We start from the raw sequence: 20,171 nt of genomic DNA, 5'->3' as shown, positions 1-20,171 counted from the left end.
GGTATTTTCTCGACATACCTTCACATTGATCTGCGTAAAATAGAATGTAATCATTAGTTTTGATTTTGCAGGTTTCGCAGCTATTGTGAATGTTTCTTTATGTGTTCAAGGTACAACAAGGGACTTCTTGGACCTGTAATGAGAGCTTGGACTGATGTCTTGATGTCTTCTAGATGTCATTTGTCCTGGGATGTAAAATAATATTTTTGTAAACTGTGTCATGTGGATTCTTGTGGAGTAAATTAATGGTTCATGAAGTGCAAGAAGAAAAGGTGTGCATGCTAGTTTATTTTGATGAGCAAAAACATTTCTCTGACAAAGCCATGCTTCACATACACTGTGTTCCAAGTGAATCATGGCAAAGTCACACTATGACAGAATTACGTTATATATTCAAATATTTTATTTACCCTGCAACATATTCAGTATCTAATATGTTGAAGGTTAAGGGCTTCATACCTTCTGCAAACACCCAATGACTAGCATTTGACATATCTAACAAAATTATTTTAAGTTAATGTTTTAGACAGAGAAAAATTACATCAGTTAACCTACAGCAGACATTGTTATTGAATTGTTAATTTCACCCTTCCAAGGTAAAGGCAGGCACACGAAACAGTTATATACAGATTTTTTTTTTAATATAGGTTATATATATATATATAAATACTGGGATCATTCTGTCAAAGTGGATAAGACTTATTTTTTTTATATTCTAAAGCTTAACTTTAAGCGTTTAATGTTATTGCAACATGACATTAATTTGCGTTACTAAATTAAATCTATGAACTTTGTATGACATTTATGTTTGTTTGTTTTTTTTCAGTTAAGTGCACATTGTTTAACTCTGGAATGAATGGGAGAATTCATTATCTGCATTCATGAGTTTCTACAAACCTTCAGGACTATCTGCACATCCAATCACAATTTATCCACTCAACAGTTACATATATTCCTTTGCTTTGGTCTTTAAGGTGGTACACAGTCCCACAGCTCACGGCACAGGCACTGGCAAAGGCCATACACCATGATACTAAAAAGACTGACGGGTACCAGACTGACCAGCAAAACCCCCATTGTGGTATGCTGCATGATTAGCAAGTAGACACCCAGAGGCAGTGAGCTGAAGTACAGCAGCCCCAGCAGCCAGACCAGAGCCCTGGCTGAGGTTTGGCATAGCAGGGCTGCACAGTTCCACACCGTCCATCTCTGTGTAATGGAGGCCATGGAGTCCAGGCTGGAAGAGCGGTAATCCCTTCCTGGAGCTGGGCCATGCAAAGGAATTACAGACTCCTGTTGAGGCTCCATAATTGTGATGACCACGTAATTGGAACGAATCGAAGTAGGTGAAGCTGAGGCAGAGTGACCCACAAGGGAGGTGAGATGTCTGGGGCTGAGGAGAATCTCGCTTTGGGGCTCCTTCAGGTTCTGAAGCTTCCGTGTCTGGATGGACAGTGCTGTCACCAGGTTGCACTCATCTGGTAGACTTTCCACAGCCTCTCCAGGAAGGTCCGTGATGTAGCGGCAGAACGGACAGACCACGGCATTGGGTGAAAATTCACCTAAATCAAGGATTTTTGCAAGGCACTTGGCACACAGATAATGACAGCACTCAAGTACCTTGGGACGTCGGCTCGAAAGGCTGTAAGCACAGTAGCAGATCTTGCATTCCAGTTCCTCAGTGGTGCAGCCACCCACCACATCTTCTGGGAGTTGTCCCATCATGTCTCCTTCCTCTCAACGTTTTCTCATCGGCTGGTTGTAGTCAAAGCTGTGTGGGAACATGGTTGCGAGGCAGCTGCTATGCCACTCCTGGTGTCTGGATGGTGTCCTGTGCAGGCTGTGGCAGAAGGGATCATTGCCTGCACTGTGCCACAGGACTCTGGACAGGTTTGTGTTGAGGAACCTTTCATGCACTATGTGGAAGGGTGGGGAGAGGCCACCATCGAAAAGATAACTGTTAACACAGCAGTAGAGAACAAACACCAAAGCAACAAAGCAAGCCCTGTAAAACCAGGGCTGGAATTTTCTAGCCAGGGCTTTTGTTGCCACTGTAATTCAGTCCAATTAGTGGCTCCACACTTCTTTCTGGTACACAGTACTTTTTTATTTTTTTTATTTTTGCTTGCTTGCTCAATGCAAGGTTATAAAATATTTGAAATCAGACAAATTATGTTAAATTCTGAACAATATACAAAATACAAGAAAACAATTTAAAGTTTTTTTTTTCACATAGTGAAATGTGTGATTGTTTGAAGCTGTAATCTTGAATAGCAGCCAGTTCGGCAGTACACAGTTCGCTGTGCAACATCATAAATTAGGTCACTGCATTCAACTGAGCCTGTCTCTTGAGATAGGTATTACTGAGGTTTTACCATATCATATGAGAATCTGTTGGCATAGGATTAAAATTTGTTCCTAACATTATGTGCAGTTTGAATATAATAATCAAAGACATTTCAAACGCACTTATTGTCTTCCATATTCAAATTCTTCAGATTTCTATATAGCACAAGCCCATAAATGTGGCAGAGGAGGACAAATATGTAATTTCTTATAAAGACTGGTGAGGTCTGTTTTACCTAAACATCAAAACAAGGTCTAGGTCTATATAACTAAGATCATAAGATCATGACAAAATTATTGCTTTGGAGTTTCATAACGCTGACATTTATTTATAGAATTATAAGTCAGATAGACCAAGAATAAGACCCAGCATGGGGCACAAAATTATTTTGAATGTTTTCCAGTCCTGGTCTTTTGCATGCATGCTTTCTCATGATTTCATAAATTTGTCCTACTGCTGTGGGTTAAGATAAATTTAGGAATTATACACAGCTATAATCAGTATGTTTTTTTTTTTTTTAAATTTATTTATTTTTTTTTTAACATTGACAATTACATAAATAAATAAAAAATTAAAATTACATTGTTTTGCCTTATGTAAGAGCGTGGAGGCTGTTTCTACTAGGATTTTAAAGTGATGTAGCCTACACTGCGCCCTAGTGGTTAAAGAAGTTACACCTTCTGTTCCAGATAATATATATATATATATATATATATATATATATATATATATATATATATATATATATATATATATATATATATATACACACACACTGACAGCCAAAAGTTTGGAATAATGTACAGATTTTGTTGTTTCAGAAGGAAATTGGTTAATTCACCAAAGTGGCATTCAGCTGGTCACAAAGTATAGTCAGGACATTACTGATGTAAAAAACAGCACCATCACTATTTGGAAAAAAGTAATTTTTGAACAAATCTAGACAGGCCCCATTTCCAGCAGCCATCACTCCAACACCTTATCCTTGAGTAATCATGCTAAATTGCTAATTTAGTACTAGAAAATGACTTGCCTTTATATCAAACACAGATGAAAGCTATTTGGTTCCTTAAGCTTAACATTGTCTCTGTGTTTGTTTTTGAGTTGTCACAGTATGCAATAGACTGGCATGTCTTAAGGTCAATATCAGGTCAAAAATGGCAAAAAAAGATAAAAGCTTTCTCTAAAAACTCATCAGTCAATCATTGTTTTGAGGAATGAAGGCTATACAATGCTTGAAGTTGCCAAAAAACTGAAGATTTCATACAAAGGTGTACACTACAGTCTTCAAAGACAAAGAAAGACTGGCTCTAACAAGGACAGAAAGAGATGTGGAAGGCCAGATGTACAACTAAACAAGAGGATAAGTACTTCAGAGTCTCTAGTTTGAGAAACAGACACATCACATGTCCTCAGCTGACAGCTTCATTGAATTCTACCCGCTCAACACCAGTTTCATGTACAACAGTAAAGAGAAGACTCAGGGGTGCAGGGCTTATGGGAAGAATTGCAAAGAAAAAGCCACTTTTGAAACAGAACAACAAAAAGAAAAGGTTAGATTGGGCAAAGAAACACAGACATTGGACAATAGATAATTGGCAAAGAGTGTTATGGATCTTAACCCCATTGAGCTTTTGTGGGATCAGCTCGACTGTAAGGTGCATGAGAAGTGCCCGACAAGACAGGCACATCTATGGCAAGTGCTACAGGAGGCTTGGGGTGAAATGTCACCTGAGTGTCTGGACAAACTGACAGCTAGCATGCCAAGGATCTGCAAAGCTGTCATTGCTAGTGAGTTTAAGAAGTTCTGAACATTTTTTCAAACTGTAATAGTAAATTTTCACGTTTTTAATGTCCTGACTATACTTTGTGATCAGTTGAATGCCACTTTGGTGAATAAAAGTACCAATTTCTTTCCATAAGAGCAAAATCTGTACATTATTCCAAACTTTTGGCTGCCAGTGTATGTATATATATATATATATATATATATATATATATATATATATATGTGTGTGTGTGTGTGTGTGTGTGTGTGTGTGTGTGTGTGTGTGTGTGTAAAATAAATAAACGTTAAAATTTTTAAAGACTAAGCAAAAATGTAGTCCATTTCAAACCAGGGAGCAAATAAAGAAGAATGTATTCAAAAGAACTAAGCTTTAATCTGATCAAGAATAGAAGAACATTACCCGTTATTTTCCCTGTATGATGCATTAAGTGAATATAAGTCAATGTTTGTTTTGTCTTTAATTTCCAGCAATATGTTGCAAGCACATGTAATTTAGAGCAGGTGGAAGCCAGACAGCTGACTGTGCGATGACGTAAGAGTTCCCATCAGCAACCCTGGGCTGCCTATGAATGACGTCAGTGACAAAACAACAACAAAATAAACAGCAGCTGGTCGTGCGCGTGAGGAGCGGGGAGCGGGCTCGCGTTCGATTGCTATGGCTTATCAGGGTGGATGTGGAAGCCTGGATGCTTCAGGGGTGGAGCCGGTGGGTCAGAGCGCAGGCGAGAGTTCCTCCCGAGCTCCAAACTCTGGTGGAGTGATGGCGGAGAAAGAGGAAGAGCAGCTTGCGGGAGACAGACACCCTGCAGGCACTTATCCACTACAGTGTCGTATATCAAAGCTAATTAACTGGAAAAGACCATTATGGACTTCTGCTTTATTCGGAACAACAAATATTGTCTTTTGGTGAGACACGATACAGCGCATTTTCCTTATGCACAAATTTCTATGACATCAATTATTGTTGAATGCAGAATGAGATACCTGAAAAAAAATATTGCATTAATAAATATTTGTCATACTTTATCGCTTTCCAATGCACTATATTTCTCTGCGAAAATAAATCGGTAGGCCTAACTGTTTTTTGCATACTAGAGGCCCCTAAGGCATTTTCCCTTGAAAATGTGCTGTGGATCAGACTGTGACTATACTGGACTTGAATGCAGTTTCCGTTTCATTGCTATACGCACAGTCTTGTATATTTTGTGAAAGTGACAACTGTTTTTTTTTTTTTTTTTTTTTCCCTGAAAGACATTATTATTATTATTATTATTATTATTATTATTATTATTTTTAAAGCAAAACTAAAAAAATGCATATGCATTTTCCTGCATGCTCAAAAGTTCTCATTGTATCCGTGGCCAACATTAGTATTATATGAAAGCTTGATTGTTATGTGGTTACTGTAAACACTGTAATTAGTTTAACAGGACTGTTTAAAAAGTAACATGGTGTTCCTTTCTGGAATTAGGTAATACTTTCATTTTACTTTGGCCCTAAATGCAACACCTAGGATTTAAATGCCAAAGATTATGCATAAGAGGTAACTTGCGAACAGAATTTGTAAAAACAAATATTGGTTGTGTAATGTTGTTACAAGCTCTGGGCCTGGTAGCAACAAAGCATTTTAGTTAAAAGCAAGGCTGTAGTCAGGAATATATTTTTGGGTGGGCCTCAATAAAAATGGAAGTTTTCGGCAATTTTTTTTTGACCAAATTTACCTTAACAACAGAGAAGTGGTGCATTCAGAAAGTGTTTTTCACACTTTCAGAAATCAGAATGTATGCATTTTAAAACAATTTGATAAATATATAAGTCAAAGAATAATATCTAACATTCTGGGTGGGCCTGAGTCTAATTAGGGTGGGCCCATGCCCACCCCGGCCCACCCTTGGCTATGCCACTGGTTAAGAGAACCAGTTATATATGTAAGGGAATTTGGTGCAACTGGCATCTGATTACAGATGGCAATTGTAGATTTGGTAACTAAGTAATCATCTCAGCCAAGTATAAAAATGTTTGTTTTCCATGCAGGTTTGTGTCTCTCAGTCCCTGTCGAGTATTCAGCCTCGTCTCCATGTGTCTGGCTGTTTTAGTTGTGACACAGCTGGTGAGAGATGTGGCTCTTTCCAGATCAAGAGGTGTGGATTTGTGTCGTCCTGTTATCTAACACAACATCCTTACGCATCATGTGATGTCATTTATCAAAAACTGTGGTTACTCAAAAATGGAAGCAAGTATAAAGTAGATATGGTGACCACCAGTCCAATTTAGACTGATCTGGCCTTACAGACCTGTTATCAGGCTCTCATATTACTAAACAATGACCTTTCAATATGTCAGAGTGTTTGGTCATTTCTCTTTAAATATGCTTCAATTTACACTCGCTATCACTGTGCAATTTAGCACCACATACTAAGTAAGCATTTATGTGTACTTTTCAAGACAATTAGGTATTTATTATGTCTTTAAGTCACATATGCATCCATTTTTGAAAGCACATGTTTACTGCTGCCCTTTAGATAATAGCTCAAAGTATTTTTATTTGGATATGGATATAAAACAATGGCAATCTGATGGCAAGATTCTACTGATTTTTATTTTCCTCTTCATAGGAGCCGCTTTATGGAGGAGAATGACAAGCAGGTAAGTTTAGAGCATTCACACCTATTAAACAATTCATGCAGCACGTTTATTTTTATAGTGCAGTGGTTCTCCACTAATTATTCTTCAGCACCCAGAATTTACATTAAACATCATGTGGGGACACAACACAGTACCGAAATTGTTTACTGGACAAAGGTTTATTAAACAAAAATATTCTTAATATATTAATATAAATTCCCATGCAATATACAAATTTAACAGTATAAGCTAACATTATAGCCTGTAAAAATCTATGGGACAATTTTAAAGGTTCTTTCTTGTCTCAAGCATTTTCCATTCAGTTACAGAGCAGCCTGTCACCACTAGAGGGTACTCTATGACTCTTCTTGACCTTATTGATAACACACAGCAATCCATGAAGCTTGTCATGTGAGCTTAGAAATGTTTGGCAGTGAGATTCAAAGTTGCTGTTGAGGAGCTGTTGCAAGACCAAGGCTAAATGCAGAGAAATCCAACAAAGCACTCATGACCTTCTGAACTGATTAAAACGTATAAACGTACAATATGAATGACTTTTTCCTAGATGAGTAATTAGTTTGGGGAGCATGTTTTAGTGAACATACATTAAAATAGTCAATATTTAAGTCAAATCTTTGTGTATAAACACATCCAAAAGCCAGCCTAAGTTAATTAAGGTATTGGATTAGGTTGAGGCTTGATGAATTTATCCAATAATGCTGATCATTGGCCTTAGGCTTTCCATTATATTAATCCGGTTGCACTGGGCTGTACTCTGATCGGAGTTGCCCTGTCATTTTATACGTGCTTATGGTAAAAACAAATGCAATGGCACCATTGTGCTCCAGTGGGTGAGATGCCAGTGCAGTATTCCACAGTATGGTGTTTATGTGGGGCGGGCCTCATTAAAACCCTGGTTACTTGACTAAGTACCTCAATGTGAGCCATTTTCCAACAGTTGTCTTCACCCGGTTCTTCACTCTGACCCCTTTGCCTCTGTCCTCACAAAGCTATTGGATCAAAGCTCTACTGTGCCCTAAACTCTAATCCCATAAATGGGATTCACTTTACATTGAAAGTATGATGATCTTAGTTTTGCAATAGGGGCTAGTTTTGGAAATAAAAAAACCTTTATTTAACCAGATAATAAAGAGAGAGAGAAAAAAATGTGATTGGTTGAAATCACTTGACTTGTGACTTGGCCAAGAGGACACAATGGACAAAAATCAATGTTACTGTACATAGAGAAAATATATCAATTTAAAGATGTTTACCATCAAAGAAAATATAATACTTAAGATAGCAATAACTAATTAATGATTACTACATAGAAATAAACACAAAAGAAAAGAACAAGAAAACAGTTGGATACAATAAATAAAAATGTCAAGGGCCACAATTGCCAAAAGAATTGTAATCATGGTCTTATATAAGTGTAAATGTATAAAATTATGACTGTTGTAATTTGCAATGTTATTCTTTGCCTTTTTTTTTAGGAAACTACCTACGTAAGTTTAGTAATACACATTTAGTTACTATTTTTAAAGTTTAAGTTACGTTTTACGTGGAGTGGTTGCTTTAAATGTTTTTGCAATGAGCTTTTTGCAATAAATTAATTGTAAAACACTATATCATCTTTCGAGTTGAAACGCTTTGTTTATCAGTAAATTGTGACATATGTACCCCTGTGGGTTGTTTTGTCCTGTGGTGCCATATGTTGTCTTCAGTGTTGTGAAACTTGAGTGTATGTTTCAGACTGTTGACTGTCTGAGAGTGGCATGTTGAGTCTTCAGAATGACACAGCCATTTGTGCTCTGAGGAGTGATCGTAATCCTTCCTTATGTTTCCTCACCATTATTATTGTTTTTTTTTTTTTTTTTTTTTTTTTTTAGTGTCTCAACCAAGAAGCCTATCACATCTAAGGATACTAAGTAACAAAGGGTGTGTCTAGATACTCAGCGGCTCATTGGAGGAAGTGAGGCTTAGATGATTGGCATTAGTTGTTTGCTGGCCACAGACCAATCAAGGCTCTTTCGTCACAGTCAAATGACCATCTTATGACAGTTGTATTAAAATAATACAGAAGGATTTACTATATACTTATGATATATCACATAATAAAGATGGCTTTTACTATTCAAGTGGCCAATGCACAAGCAAAGAATGCTAACTTCACTTTTCTGAGCCATTTTTAATTTTTTTAATTTTTTTATTTTTAACCAGATGGTCCCAAGATCATTTTTAGTGAATGTGTGTAATCAATTACCATGAAGTTCTAACAGGTGTCCTTACAGAGTTACCACATTAACTATGGACATATTTCACACATTTTGACAAAAAGAAAGTGTCTACTTACCATTTTAATTTTGGACAATATATTTATTGTTTTATAATTTGTAACCTAGCAAGCCTTTTTTTTTTTTTTTTTTTTTGCTAAGTGTAACCATAAATGCCAATTGGTGTGATATTTTTTATAATGCAAAGCCTTTTATACATTTTAAGTTTGGCTTAAGTGTCCAAATACTTTTTGGACCACTGGATAAATTATTCAAAGATTATTACATAATTATAACATGATTAGTTATATATATATATATATATATATATATATATATATTAATACTTGATTACTGTACCATTGAAGCTATATTTAAGGCTGATATAGATCTTGTCAGAGAATTAGCATTGGTGTTAAAATATAAATTTAATATTAAAATGTTAAAATATAAAGTCTCATGAGGTATTATTAAATTTACCGTGAACACCAAATGGTCTTGAATCAATGAGATGATTATAGAAAAGGATTATTCACAAAGTACTGTTCAAGTAAAATTCAATGACTACAAAAATCATTTTTTAGTTGGTACCCATGTGCCTCTATGGAGATAATTTTTCAGTAAGAAAAATGATTATCATTCAAAATACTTTTCCCAGAGGGTCTCATTCTGTGAAAAGGGGGTATTAAGGGGGTATTATAGAGTGTTTGTATGTGTGTGTGTGTGTGTTCATGTCCCCACCATCCTGCCCTCACTGTCTCTCTTATGCCTGCTAGTGGAATGCTATGTGACTCTGGTATTTTTAGACTTGACTGTTTGAAATAGTGAAGCTCAGGCCTTGCTCAACATAAACACTAGCTGTGTGGCTTCATGCAACACTTCATTTGTGACTCTGTCTGAACTCTAGAACTTACTACTGACACACTCACCTTCTGACACAAGTACCGTCTAAAAGTTTTTCATGTTGAATCCTAGAGCTTTTGAGATGATTGCGGAAGACCGTGGATCAACATTGAGGTAAGAAATACTGTATTGAGGAAATTGGTGCAAAGATGGAGTGACTGTTAATTGTTTTGATGCCTAGTTGAGCAACCACTCTTTACTGTATGAATTATCAGAAATGACCCTCCTCCAAATAGGTAGTTTATTAGTATATCTAGAGATTTGAGAACTTTATTTAGTGTGTTGCTTGTTTGAAAACATGATTTCATAATCAAGTGACACTTTGAAAATCTTGAAAAATCCTTGTCTTATGTAAGTTATTTGTAGCATATTAGAAAGATGGTAATACAAGTACATTGCCATTAGATGTGTCAAGTTTCAGATATGAGGATGTTCTGAATTATTGTAAAAGTCAGTCATGCATCAGATGCATCAGGGGTCGAGCCGTCTCCATGGCAGCCCTTGTTGTGGAGCACTTGCTAGAGGGAATTTCATGTTGATTGTCACACGGACTTTAAAGGAATTGGTACGTGCATGGAAGACACACAGCAATGGAACCTGTCAGTCTGTTAGTCTTGTCATGTGTTGTGTGTGTGCTAGAACCACAGACAAGATGAAAACTTTGTTGAAGTACTGCAAGTGGCAATGCTGATGTTTCTTCTGATCTTATTTTACAAATTAAAAGAGGTGGTGGGTTTTTCACAGCCATTCCTCAGCTGTTTGTTTTGGGCTATATTAGTGCCCTGTTACTAGGCTTATTTGAGTATCAGACATGAGCTTTTTGTGTTGTTTCAACGATTAGCATGGGAGTCTGCTTGGAGCCATTTGGTGTTTAGAGTCACCTGTTGTTGGGATTTACAGAGACATTTGAGGGTTTTTTACATTTAAGACTTGTTTTAGGGAGTTTAAAAGCAAATTTAAAGCTCGCAAATTTGTCATTTTTTGGTAAATGCTAAATTTACTGTATTTCCTATTTACTTCAGGCTACCAGTGGCAAACATCCCAAGCAGTTTGATTTCAAGTAGTGTTGACCCCATGACACCAATCAACAACCAGCTTTCCCAAACTGCCGTAGTGATTCCCAAATAGCTTTATGCGTAACTCAGGGGGTACCTCAGAGGTTCCAGGGGGTACTTTGGAAAGATTTAGCTTTTACCTTTTAATATATAAAACAGAAATAATTACTTAAAATATATAAACAAAATATTATGACCTAAAATATATAAAACAGAAAGGATGACTAAAAATATTATTTCTGTCAATAAATTAAAGTGAATAAAACTGCCAATAGATTAAAATGACAATTTATTATGATTTATTTTAGTTCATTTAAAAAAAAAAAAAAAAAAAAAAACTCCAAAATGATGTGTGCAATAATTTGTGTTCTTGCAAGTTTTATAAATTTGTGTGGATGACACTCGGATATGCATATACTTGGTGAGTCTGTTTTTCACCCACATTATTGATTGTTTTTAGTTCAAAACTGACTTATTATTCATAATTCTAAATTATATTAAAGGAACACATTTATTTTCTGGTGTTGATAAAGGTCTTCTGAAGCCTTACAGTGCTTTGGTGATTTATAAGACATGAAGGCCCTAATTTAAGAGCACTATTCCTTAATATGCAATACGTTATACTCGCAAAGTCAGGGCATGGCCATTAAGTTTTTATATTTTCGTGCAAGTATGTGCTAAGTCTAGGTGCAAGTGGGTTGGTGAAACCCGCGTGCAATGCACTAATGACCTGGGTCAAGTGGAATTTAACTCAGAGATTTTTCTCCGGTTATTGCACCGTCTGCGTCTTATTATGTATTTAATTTCCTGTCAAGCAACATAGATTTCTGTACAGCATCCTTGAGGTTCGGAAAGGCGCTATTCATACAGTACACACACACACACACACAAAAAAAATTATTATTATTATTATTATTAATTGTATTGATCTACCGACACACAAATCATGGCTAGTATTAAAAGTGATCAGTAGCTCTTTAATATCATCTGCTGGTGGAATCTTCAAACTGCAAATGCAGGAACTGATGATTAGACATGCTTCTCAAACGTCTTAGCGCAATGACCTATTTCCCAGGAAAATAGCAAATTGCGCTGTGCTCCTCTCCATTAATATACAATACACCCACAGTTTGCGCGCATACGCTAACAATAGCGCAAACACTCCCACACATGCCCAATTGTGCTTTGTGATGGCACGAAAATTGTGCTTAGAATTAGTGACCTCACAAAAAATAGATAAGAAATAGCGCACTGTTGTTACTCTTAGCCCTGCGCCTAGCGTGGTTATGAAAAAAGCCCTAATGTTGGGAAACACTGACCTACCTTGCAACAACATATGATATCTTATGAAATCTCTTCATACTTTTACAGGCCCAACAGCATCATGAGTATCACCTCAGTGATCTCCTTTCATCTGCTCTGGGCTGTGTTGGGCACTGTCACTTGTCTAGAACTGTACCAGCCACATGCTAGATAGTGAAATGCTAACGTGAGCTCTGTTGCCTCATAGTCACATGCGCCCCATGCGCTCTGTTTAATAGGAAACCTCCGGTGGGGGAGACATGTTTCTACAATTTTGAGTTGAGTGATTTATGACTTATAGGAGGAAACACAGCTCAACATGATCAGCAGGAGAGGGCCTAATTGCTTGGCTTATGCATAGCAGGTTTTTTGTTTAAGTTTGGGGGTTGATCTGTTTGGGCTGTGAATTTTAAGAGCATTTAGCTACTCTAGGTGGCATTGTTTGGTGCATTTTGGCAGGGGGAAATATAGGGCAACAGCTGTGAGGGTGTAGGGGTGCATAACAAGAGATAAAGGGCATTAACTGGCTGCCCTTTTTATTATTATTATTATTATTACTATTTTTACTTCAAATATAATATAAACTTATTAAAAATCTAACTTTGATGGCTACAAACTCAAACAATAGTGATTTGTGGAAGTAAAGGTATGTTTGTTAAGCTCAGTACAGGCCCTTACACATGGTGTTGTGTAAAACATCAATTTCTTATTGTCTGCGTTTTTATATCATAATGGCAGTCCTGCATCTAAGAAATGAAGGAATGTGAGATTTTAATTAAGCTAAGCTAAGTATTTCATTATACACAATTTCCCCCATTTATAAATCAGGTATGCCCAGGTCGACTCCATTTCAGTTACTTTTCCTCAATTCGAGCACTGATTGACATCTATAATGCCTGGTTTATGTGCGAAATGGACTGTGCTCCAATCAATGTTTGTAAAAAAGTGCCTAAATTGTCTTAGGTCTAAAAATTATTTTGTCAACTTTTTGGAGTACGCTAATGTACAGTATAGTATATGACTGCGAAGATAATATACATGGACTTAAAGCCACAAAACTACAATTTTTATTTCATGAGGGCTTCACGCTGTAAAACCTAAAACGATTGTAAAACCATTTAAACAAAGTTACAGCTCAATAAACACAAAATTTGGGAGAAGAATTAATGTAAGTGCTTTAATAAAATTTTAACCATCACATTTCTGTATTTTAACCCTCCACAAATAGGGTCAATTCACTTCCAATGTATTGTTAATTTTTTTAAGAAAAGGAGGGACGAGTCGAAATTATTTTTTGTGGTAATCAACGTAATGCCACAAATCCTTTTGACTGAGCTTAATTTGTATTGACCTTAGAATATTCCTTTAATGATCTTTGATGTGATTGGTCATTGTAGTTGGGAGGTCATTGACTCAGTTCAGGAGGGCAAGTCTGGATCAGTATCTCCATTCACAGACTTCTGGACGAGCTTCAAGCTGTTCATTGAAGAGACTTCCTCTTTTAAGCAGCAGAATCCAGGCAAGGTATGAATGTATTTGCAGTTGACTGAGCTCTTTGTGCAATATACAGTAGAGAGACGGGGGTGGAATTTTAAAACCTACATCTCTCTTATTGCAGTTCTGTCTGCTGGTATGCAGTATGTGTTCCTTTTTGGCAATACTTGGACGCTACATTCCAGGGGTTGTTATTTCATACATATTTGGTAAGTTACAAATTAGTTCCTTTACAAAAAGATGGTGATCAATAATATTTGTCCTATATATTGTACATAGTTTGTCTCAGTAATTTACTACCACATGTAAAAATAAGATTTATACTCGTTATCTCTTCATTTGAAGGTAGTTCACCCAAAAATGAAAGTTTTATCATCATTTACTAACCTTCATATCATTTCTATACTCATACGACCTTCTTTCTTCCGAGGAACACTAGATGTTAGGCAGGAAAAAATGCACTGAAAGTGAATGTTGACATTCTGGCTAACATTCTGCCATACATCTCCTTTTGTGTTCCTTAGCATAAAGAAAGTCATACAGGTTTGGAACAGCATGAGAGTGAGTAAATGACAGATTTTTCACAAAATAACAAAAATAAATTAAATAATTTGGGTGAACTATCCCTTTAAGTTTATCTTTGAAGTATTGTATCCATGCTACTATTGGCTAAGAGAGTACCCTTTTCTGGATTTACCTCCAGAACACCCAAGAATACCAAGCAGTTTCATTGGCATGTGATAGTGGATTCCTAGTAATGGAACCATGACGACATTCACACTCAGTTTCTGGTTTCTCTGGTTCCAACCAGTCAGCAGGTTCATAAACACACTGGCAAGCGTGTCTTGCACATTAATAGTTTTTACATCTGTGTACTCCAGTGCTAGGTATTTTTCTTTGGCCTTTGGTGTCGTCACATGAGTTTGGGATGTGGTTGGAGCCAGTTCTGCAGAAACTGGACTTTGGAGTGGGCGAGTTTCTTCAGAGAATCAAGGAGAATCATGGTATATCTGAAATACACACAAAATTAAAAAGAGTGCTTTTTGAAGTCTTGACATATCCGAATTTTAGAAAATGTCTCTGTTGATAAGACCAGCATGGCTGTTTACTAGCATATGTTGTGTTTTGGAAGCTGGCCCCTTGCATGGATTGTGCTGGTGTCAACTTCCCTGGTCAACAGCTTTATTTGAAAGACTAAGATGATCAATCATTTAGGTTAATATACAGGTCCACAAGTGAAACCAGCACCAAATCAGCACTAATCTGCATAAACCAACATCTAACAGCACACACTGTTCATTTTTATTTGCACTGCTCCTTACCATTTTTTTTCTTCATTCATGCTTGCCTAAGATGGTCTTTTCAAAAGGGTTACTATGCAGATTAGGCTTTATTTTCAGACTTTTAAATGAATGTCTCTCTTGCATTCTCCATATTCCATACCTGCTCCAGAGAAGAGGATACTCCAGTCACAAGCCGAGAGAGCGAGCATTGAATCAGATCTGTCTGCACTTTTCCCCAAGGTCAGTCAAAAAACAACTGGCCAGCTACAGCTATTCCTACATAAAATGTCAATTTCTTGTCCATGTGAGGGTGAACTGATATTGAATGACTATTACAGCTGGACTCCACTGTGTGCAAAGAGCTGTCTGTATCAGACACAGAGGTCTCAGAAGTGACATGGACAGACAATGGCACCTTTAACCTTTCAGAGGGAAACACACCTCAGACAGAGAACTCTGAGGGTAAGCTCCCTTGCCTTATTGAAATGTATGAATGTGGAGTATGCAGTGATTTTCCAGATCTATTTGTAGAGGTGCAGCCATCCCCTGGGAGCAACCATTCATTATTGTTTTTGAACGTGAATGTTTTCACATTTTATATAAGGGATAATCCTTCCAGGTCTTGTTTTTGTTTTCTTGCTTAAACTGAAAACTCTTGAGCTTCTAGCCATCTATGAAAGTTTTTATGCTCACCATATTTATTAAAATTAATACTGAAGTCCCCCAAGGCCATGCTGCAAGATGGTACTAATTAGCCATTCTAACTTCCTGCGGTATGAAAAGAGAATGGTTGGAGATCAAATATACAGTTTAGCGGTCATTATTGAAAAATACTGTATTTGACAATATTTGATGGTTGATCAATCATAATCAAGCATTCAATTAAGAGTGTATTTAATTATTGTAACTTTTTTCAATGCAGACTCAGACCGGCGAAGTGATGAGGAAGTCTTCACAGGTGGACTACCAGAGTTTCCCTCCCTGGACAATGGCCTGGGAACAAATGGTGAGGATGATGAGGATCTGAGCATCGGATTGCCCACCCCTCTGGCCCATCCCAGCAGGATTGGGTCCAAACAGTTAGAAGAGGAACCCGTAGTCCAGGCCCTGGAGGTTGTGGAGAGGCTGGCTGGAGAAGTGATCATGGCAGCAGTCACAGCGGCCATGCAGGAACGCCTGGAGGCAACAGTAGCACCGGCGCTGGTCCAGGCATTGGCTGAGGAGTCAGAAAGCGAGGCAGAGGACTTTGAGCTGTTGGACCAATCAGAGCTGGAACAGCTGGAGGGGGAGCTGGGGCTGGACAAGGCGAACCGTGCAGATCCGTCAAAACCCAGTAAACCTTCAGGCTTTCTTTCCAAACTACTGGGGCGCCACTGATTTTATTCAGAGGGCTTCCGCTTCCCTCTGTGATGGGATGTGGGTGGTAGGATAAATGTTGGGTTTACAGGGAAAGGTTCAGTGTAATGAAGGTATTCCATTGCTTTACTTTGCTGGTGTGATTCAGTTATTTTTCTATAAAACTGAAGTCATCTGTAGATGGAGGCTAATTGTGTATTACTGGGGGAGGGTGGAATAGTGGCTGATATTGGCATAAACTCCATCTTAATTCAATGAATGAATTGAAATTTGCATTGAATTAGTCACACCCAACAAGAAGGTTGATTTTGAATTTTATTTGGAATGACAGAAAGAGGAATTTACTGAATTGATATTCAAAGAAATTCAACACTGTCACACAACAGAGGAACACAAGTTTTTTGACAAAGCCTTGATCTTGTAAAGTGTTCTTCCACCATGGCCCATAATTTATTAAAATTTATTAAAGGGATAGTTCACCCAAAAATGATAATTCTCTCATGATTTACTCACCATTATGCCGTTTTAAACTCGTATGACTTTCCGTTTTCTGTGGAACAAATTAATATATATTTTCATTGATGTACAGTATGATGTCTTTATATCCATGCAATGCGTGTACAGCTCTCTGCACATGCATCAAAAGCAAGGAGGGGTAATTGAGTTTCTCTCATGAACGTGCCAAGGAGACTCCTGAAGAAAGTCATACGAGTTAAAGATGACATAAGGGTGAGTAAATTATGAGAGAATTATCGAATACATACATACATACATATATATATATATATATATATATATATATATATATACATATATACACACTGGCGGCCAAAAGTTTGGAATAATGTACAGATTTCGCTTTTATTCACCAAAGTGGCATTCAACTGATCACAATGTATAGTCAGGACATTAATAACATGATAAATTACTATTATAATTTGATTTTTTTTTTTTTTCAGAACTTCTTAAGCTACTTCAAAGAGTTCTCATCAAAAAATCCTCAATGTGCAGCTTTGCAAATCCTTGGCATTCTAGCTGTCAGTTTGTCCAAAAAAGATGCGGCTGTCTTGTCAGGCACTTCTCACGCACCTTACAGTCTAGCTGATCCCACAAAAGCTCAGTGGGGTTAAGATCCATAACACTCTTTTCCAATTATCTGTTGTCCAATGTCTGTGTTTCTTTGCCCACTCTAAACTTTTATTTTTATTTTTCTGTTTCAAAAGTGGCTTTTTCTTTGCAATTCTTCCCATAAGCCCTGCACCCCTGAGTCTTCTCTTTACTGTTGTACATGAAACTGGTGTTGAACGGGTAGAATTCAATGAAGCTGTCAGCTGAGGACATGTGATGTGTCTATTTCTCAAACTAGAGACTCTGATGTACTTATCTTCTTGTTTAATTGAACATATGGTCTTCCACATCTCTTTCTGTCCTTGTTTAGAGCCAGTTTTCCTTTGTCTTTGAAGACTGTAGTGTACACTTTTGTATGAAATCTTCAGTTTTTTGGCAATTTCAAGCATTGTATAGCCTTCATTCCTCAAAACAATGATTGACTGACGAGTTTCTAGAGAAAGCTGTTTCTTTGTTGCCATTTTTTACCTAATATTGACCTTAAGACTTGCCAGTCTATTGCATACTGTGGCAACTCAAAAACAAACACAAAGACAATGTTAAGCTTCATTTAATGAACCAAATAGCTTTCAGCAGTGTTTGATATAATGGCAAGTGATTTTCTAGTACTAAATTAGCAATTTAGCATGATTACTCAAGGATAAGGTGTTGGAGTGATGGCTGATAGATATGGGGTCTGTCTAGATTTGATCAAAAATGACTTTTTTCAAACAGTGATGGTGCAGTTTTTTTACATCATTAATGTCCTGACTATAATTTGTGATCAGTTAAATGCCACTTTGGTGAATTAAAGTACCAATTTCCTTCCTAAACAGCAAAATCTATACATTATTCCAAACATTTGGCCGCCAGTGTATATCAAAACACATTTGCAGCAGTTAAATTAACTTCTTTTAATTTCATTTCAATTCTACTTCCTTAAATTCAAATTATAATTACAATTTTGCATCTTGTTTGCTACCTCAGTTCAAATTCAATTCAAATTCAGGAATTTAATTGGAAATTAAAAGGCATTCTCAATTCAGTTCTGAATGGCGCACAGCCCTTTTGGAAGAAATGATTTTCACAATGTTTTCCCTCATCTTTACATAGGATACCAACCTGCCAATCGCCAGAGGGTTATGGACCAGAGTAATGTCATTAGTTTAACTATTAGAGCTGGTAAATGCAGGATACTCCAGATTTTGCTGCCACATGATTTTCTCTTTTCAGCTTGATCATCTCTCCTTTAAAAAGCTTAATGGCCAAAGACACAGGGCCTCCCACTAATTGACAATCAGCAGGACTTGGTAAATTGGTAGCATTTATTCAGCGAACAGAGACACCATATTTAATGTGTAATGCACATGTGGAGAATAATCTTTTTTATTTTAAATACTTTGTTTTCTAAGTTTTTTTGTAATTCTTCATGAAGGATTTTTGCAAAGCTGGTGGTCTTAGTGTAATCCTTTGCATGAATAGTCATGTTTTAGGCTGTTTTGTTACTGTTTACACTTTCTTTTAAAGTGATACAGCTTGGCACTGGAGCGCATAGGGCCCAAAGTTGAACAGATTCTATTTCATTTTGACGTTAATCAAATAGTGCTAAATGAACACAGCTGACCCTAAAGGGAAAGTTCTGCAATTATTTACTCACCCTCTTGTTGTTCCAAACCAGAAAGACTTTATTTCTTCTGTGAAACATAAGATGTTTGGCAGAATGTTAGCGACTGACAAACTCAGTCACCATTCTCTTTCATTTTATGGGAAAGAGCGGTGTCAACAATGTCTCCTCTTGTATTTTACGGAAGAAAACGTGTTTGAAATGACATGAATGTGATTAAATGATGACACAATTTTCATTTTGTGGTAAACTAACCCTTCAAGATTCTTTTTTTTTTTTTTTTCAGTCAAATGTGAAACAGAAAAAGTATTTAATCCTTAAAAACAATGTAGAGGGAAGACACTTATTCTTTTAGTCAGTCATATAAATCAAAATCTCTTTGAGTAATATTTTCTGCTATCTGTGAGAAAGACACCAGACTCTTATAAATTCACCCATTATCATAATCACCTCTTTCAGCAGTGTAAGTACTAGGCACATATAACCAACACTGGTTCTGTTTACAGTGAGGTGCCTGGTGTGGATCTAGATTTAGTATTTCTAATAAACTTATATGTGTAACAGTGGACATTATGAATTTTTGTTTTGAGATGTGTGTAACACAGTGGCTTAATATGGATATCTGGAATCTGAAAGTCTGTTTTTTGCCACTCATAATAATGAATGCTTTCCAAAAATTATTCTAATCTGTGTTAGTTTGATACATTTTTATTTAAAAATGTAATTTATTCCTAATATATTTCTCGAATTAGATTGCTGCCACGCACATATGATTGCCTTATATGCCTGTGCTAGTTGTCTGTCAGAGCAGAAAAGAACAAGCAAAATATAGTTGTATATAAATAATCTCAAGAATGTGATTAAAAACTGTATGATTCAGTATTACTGCCTTCTGCCTATTTCTTGAACAAGGTTTACAATGCAAGATATTTGAAGTGACTTCAAAATATAGAGTGAATACAGGTAAAGTGGGACATCTGGTAAAGTGGGACACTTAAGTCTTTGTTCTT

The 20,171-nt window shown here is 36.7% G+C and overlaps 2 protein-coding genes across 5 annotated transcripts; one reads left to right on the top strand and one right to left on the bottom strand.

Moving 5' to 3' along the window:
- Window positions 1-280: 280 nt before the first annotated feature.
- Window positions 281-2,050, bottom strand: LOC127441073 (E3 ubiquitin-protein ligase RNF182-like). The gene has a single exon (XM_051698240.1). The coding sequence runs from the start codon at window positions 1,723-1,725 to the stop codon at window positions 970-972; it is 756 nt and encodes a 251-aa protein (XP_051554200.1). The 5' UTR covers window positions 1,726-2,050; the 3' UTR covers window positions 281-969.
- A 2,687-nt stretch (window positions 2,051-4,737) lies between these two features.
- LOC127441500 (reticulophagy regulator 1-like) lies at window positions 4,738-20,043 on the top strand. 4 transcript variants are annotated; one of them, XM_051699009.1, is made up of 11 exons: window positions 4,738-5,042; window positions 6,171-6,277; window positions 6,752-6,782; window positions 10,013-10,054; window positions 13,695-13,821; window positions 13,916-14,000; window positions 14,673-14,795; window positions 15,244-15,314; window positions 15,413-15,536; window positions 15,997-16,407; window positions 17,390-20,043. In XM_051699009.1, the coding sequence occupies exons 1-11, from the start codon at window positions 4,792-4,794 to the stop codon at window positions 17,533-17,535; spliced, it is 1,518 nt and encodes a 505-aa protein (XP_051554969.1). In that variant the 5' UTR covers window positions 4,738-4,791; the 3' UTR covers window positions 17,536-20,043. The 4 variants fall into 4 exon arrangements, with proteins under 4 accessions (XP_051554969.1, XP_051554970.1, XP_051554971.1 ...); XM_051699010.1 differs by lacking the exon at window positions 10,013-10,054; XM_051699011.1 differs by having other exon boundaries at window positions 15,997-17,526.
- The last annotated feature ends 128 nt before the right edge of the window (window positions 20,044-20,171 follow it).

This window comes from Myxocyprinus asiaticus, chromosome 5 (genome assembly GCF_019703515.2).
Source record: "Myxocyprinus asiaticus isolate MX2 ecotype Aquarium Trade chromosome 5, UBuf_Myxa_2, whole genome shotgun sequence".
NCBI classification, from domain to species: Eukaryota; Metazoa; Chordata; class Actinopteri; order Cypriniformes; family Catostomidae; genus Myxocyprinus; species Myxocyprinus asiaticus.
This window is presented reverse-complemented; position numbering and strand designations above follow the sequence as displayed.

What these genes read in the sequence shown, in the direction of transcription:
- LOC127441073 (XM_051698240.1), bottom strand. Translation starts at nt 1,725, where the DNA reads ATGATGGGACAACTCCCAGAAGATGTGGTGGGTGGCTGCACCACTGAG.
- LOC127441500 (XM_051699009.1), top strand. Translation starts at nt 4,792, where the DNA reads ATGGCTTATCAGGGTGGATGTGGAAGCCTGGATGCTTCAGGGGTGGAG. An exon ending in TGGAGGAGAATGACAAGCAG is followed by an intron (nt 6,783 to 10,012) that starts GTAAGTTTAGAG and finishes GTTGAATCCTAG; the next exon opens with AGCTTTTGAGATGATTGCGG. An exon ending in TCAGACAGAGAACTCTGAGG is followed by an intron (nt 15,537 to 15,996) that starts GTAAGCTCCCTT and finishes TTTTCAATGCAG; the next exon opens with ACTCAGACCGGCGAAGTGAT.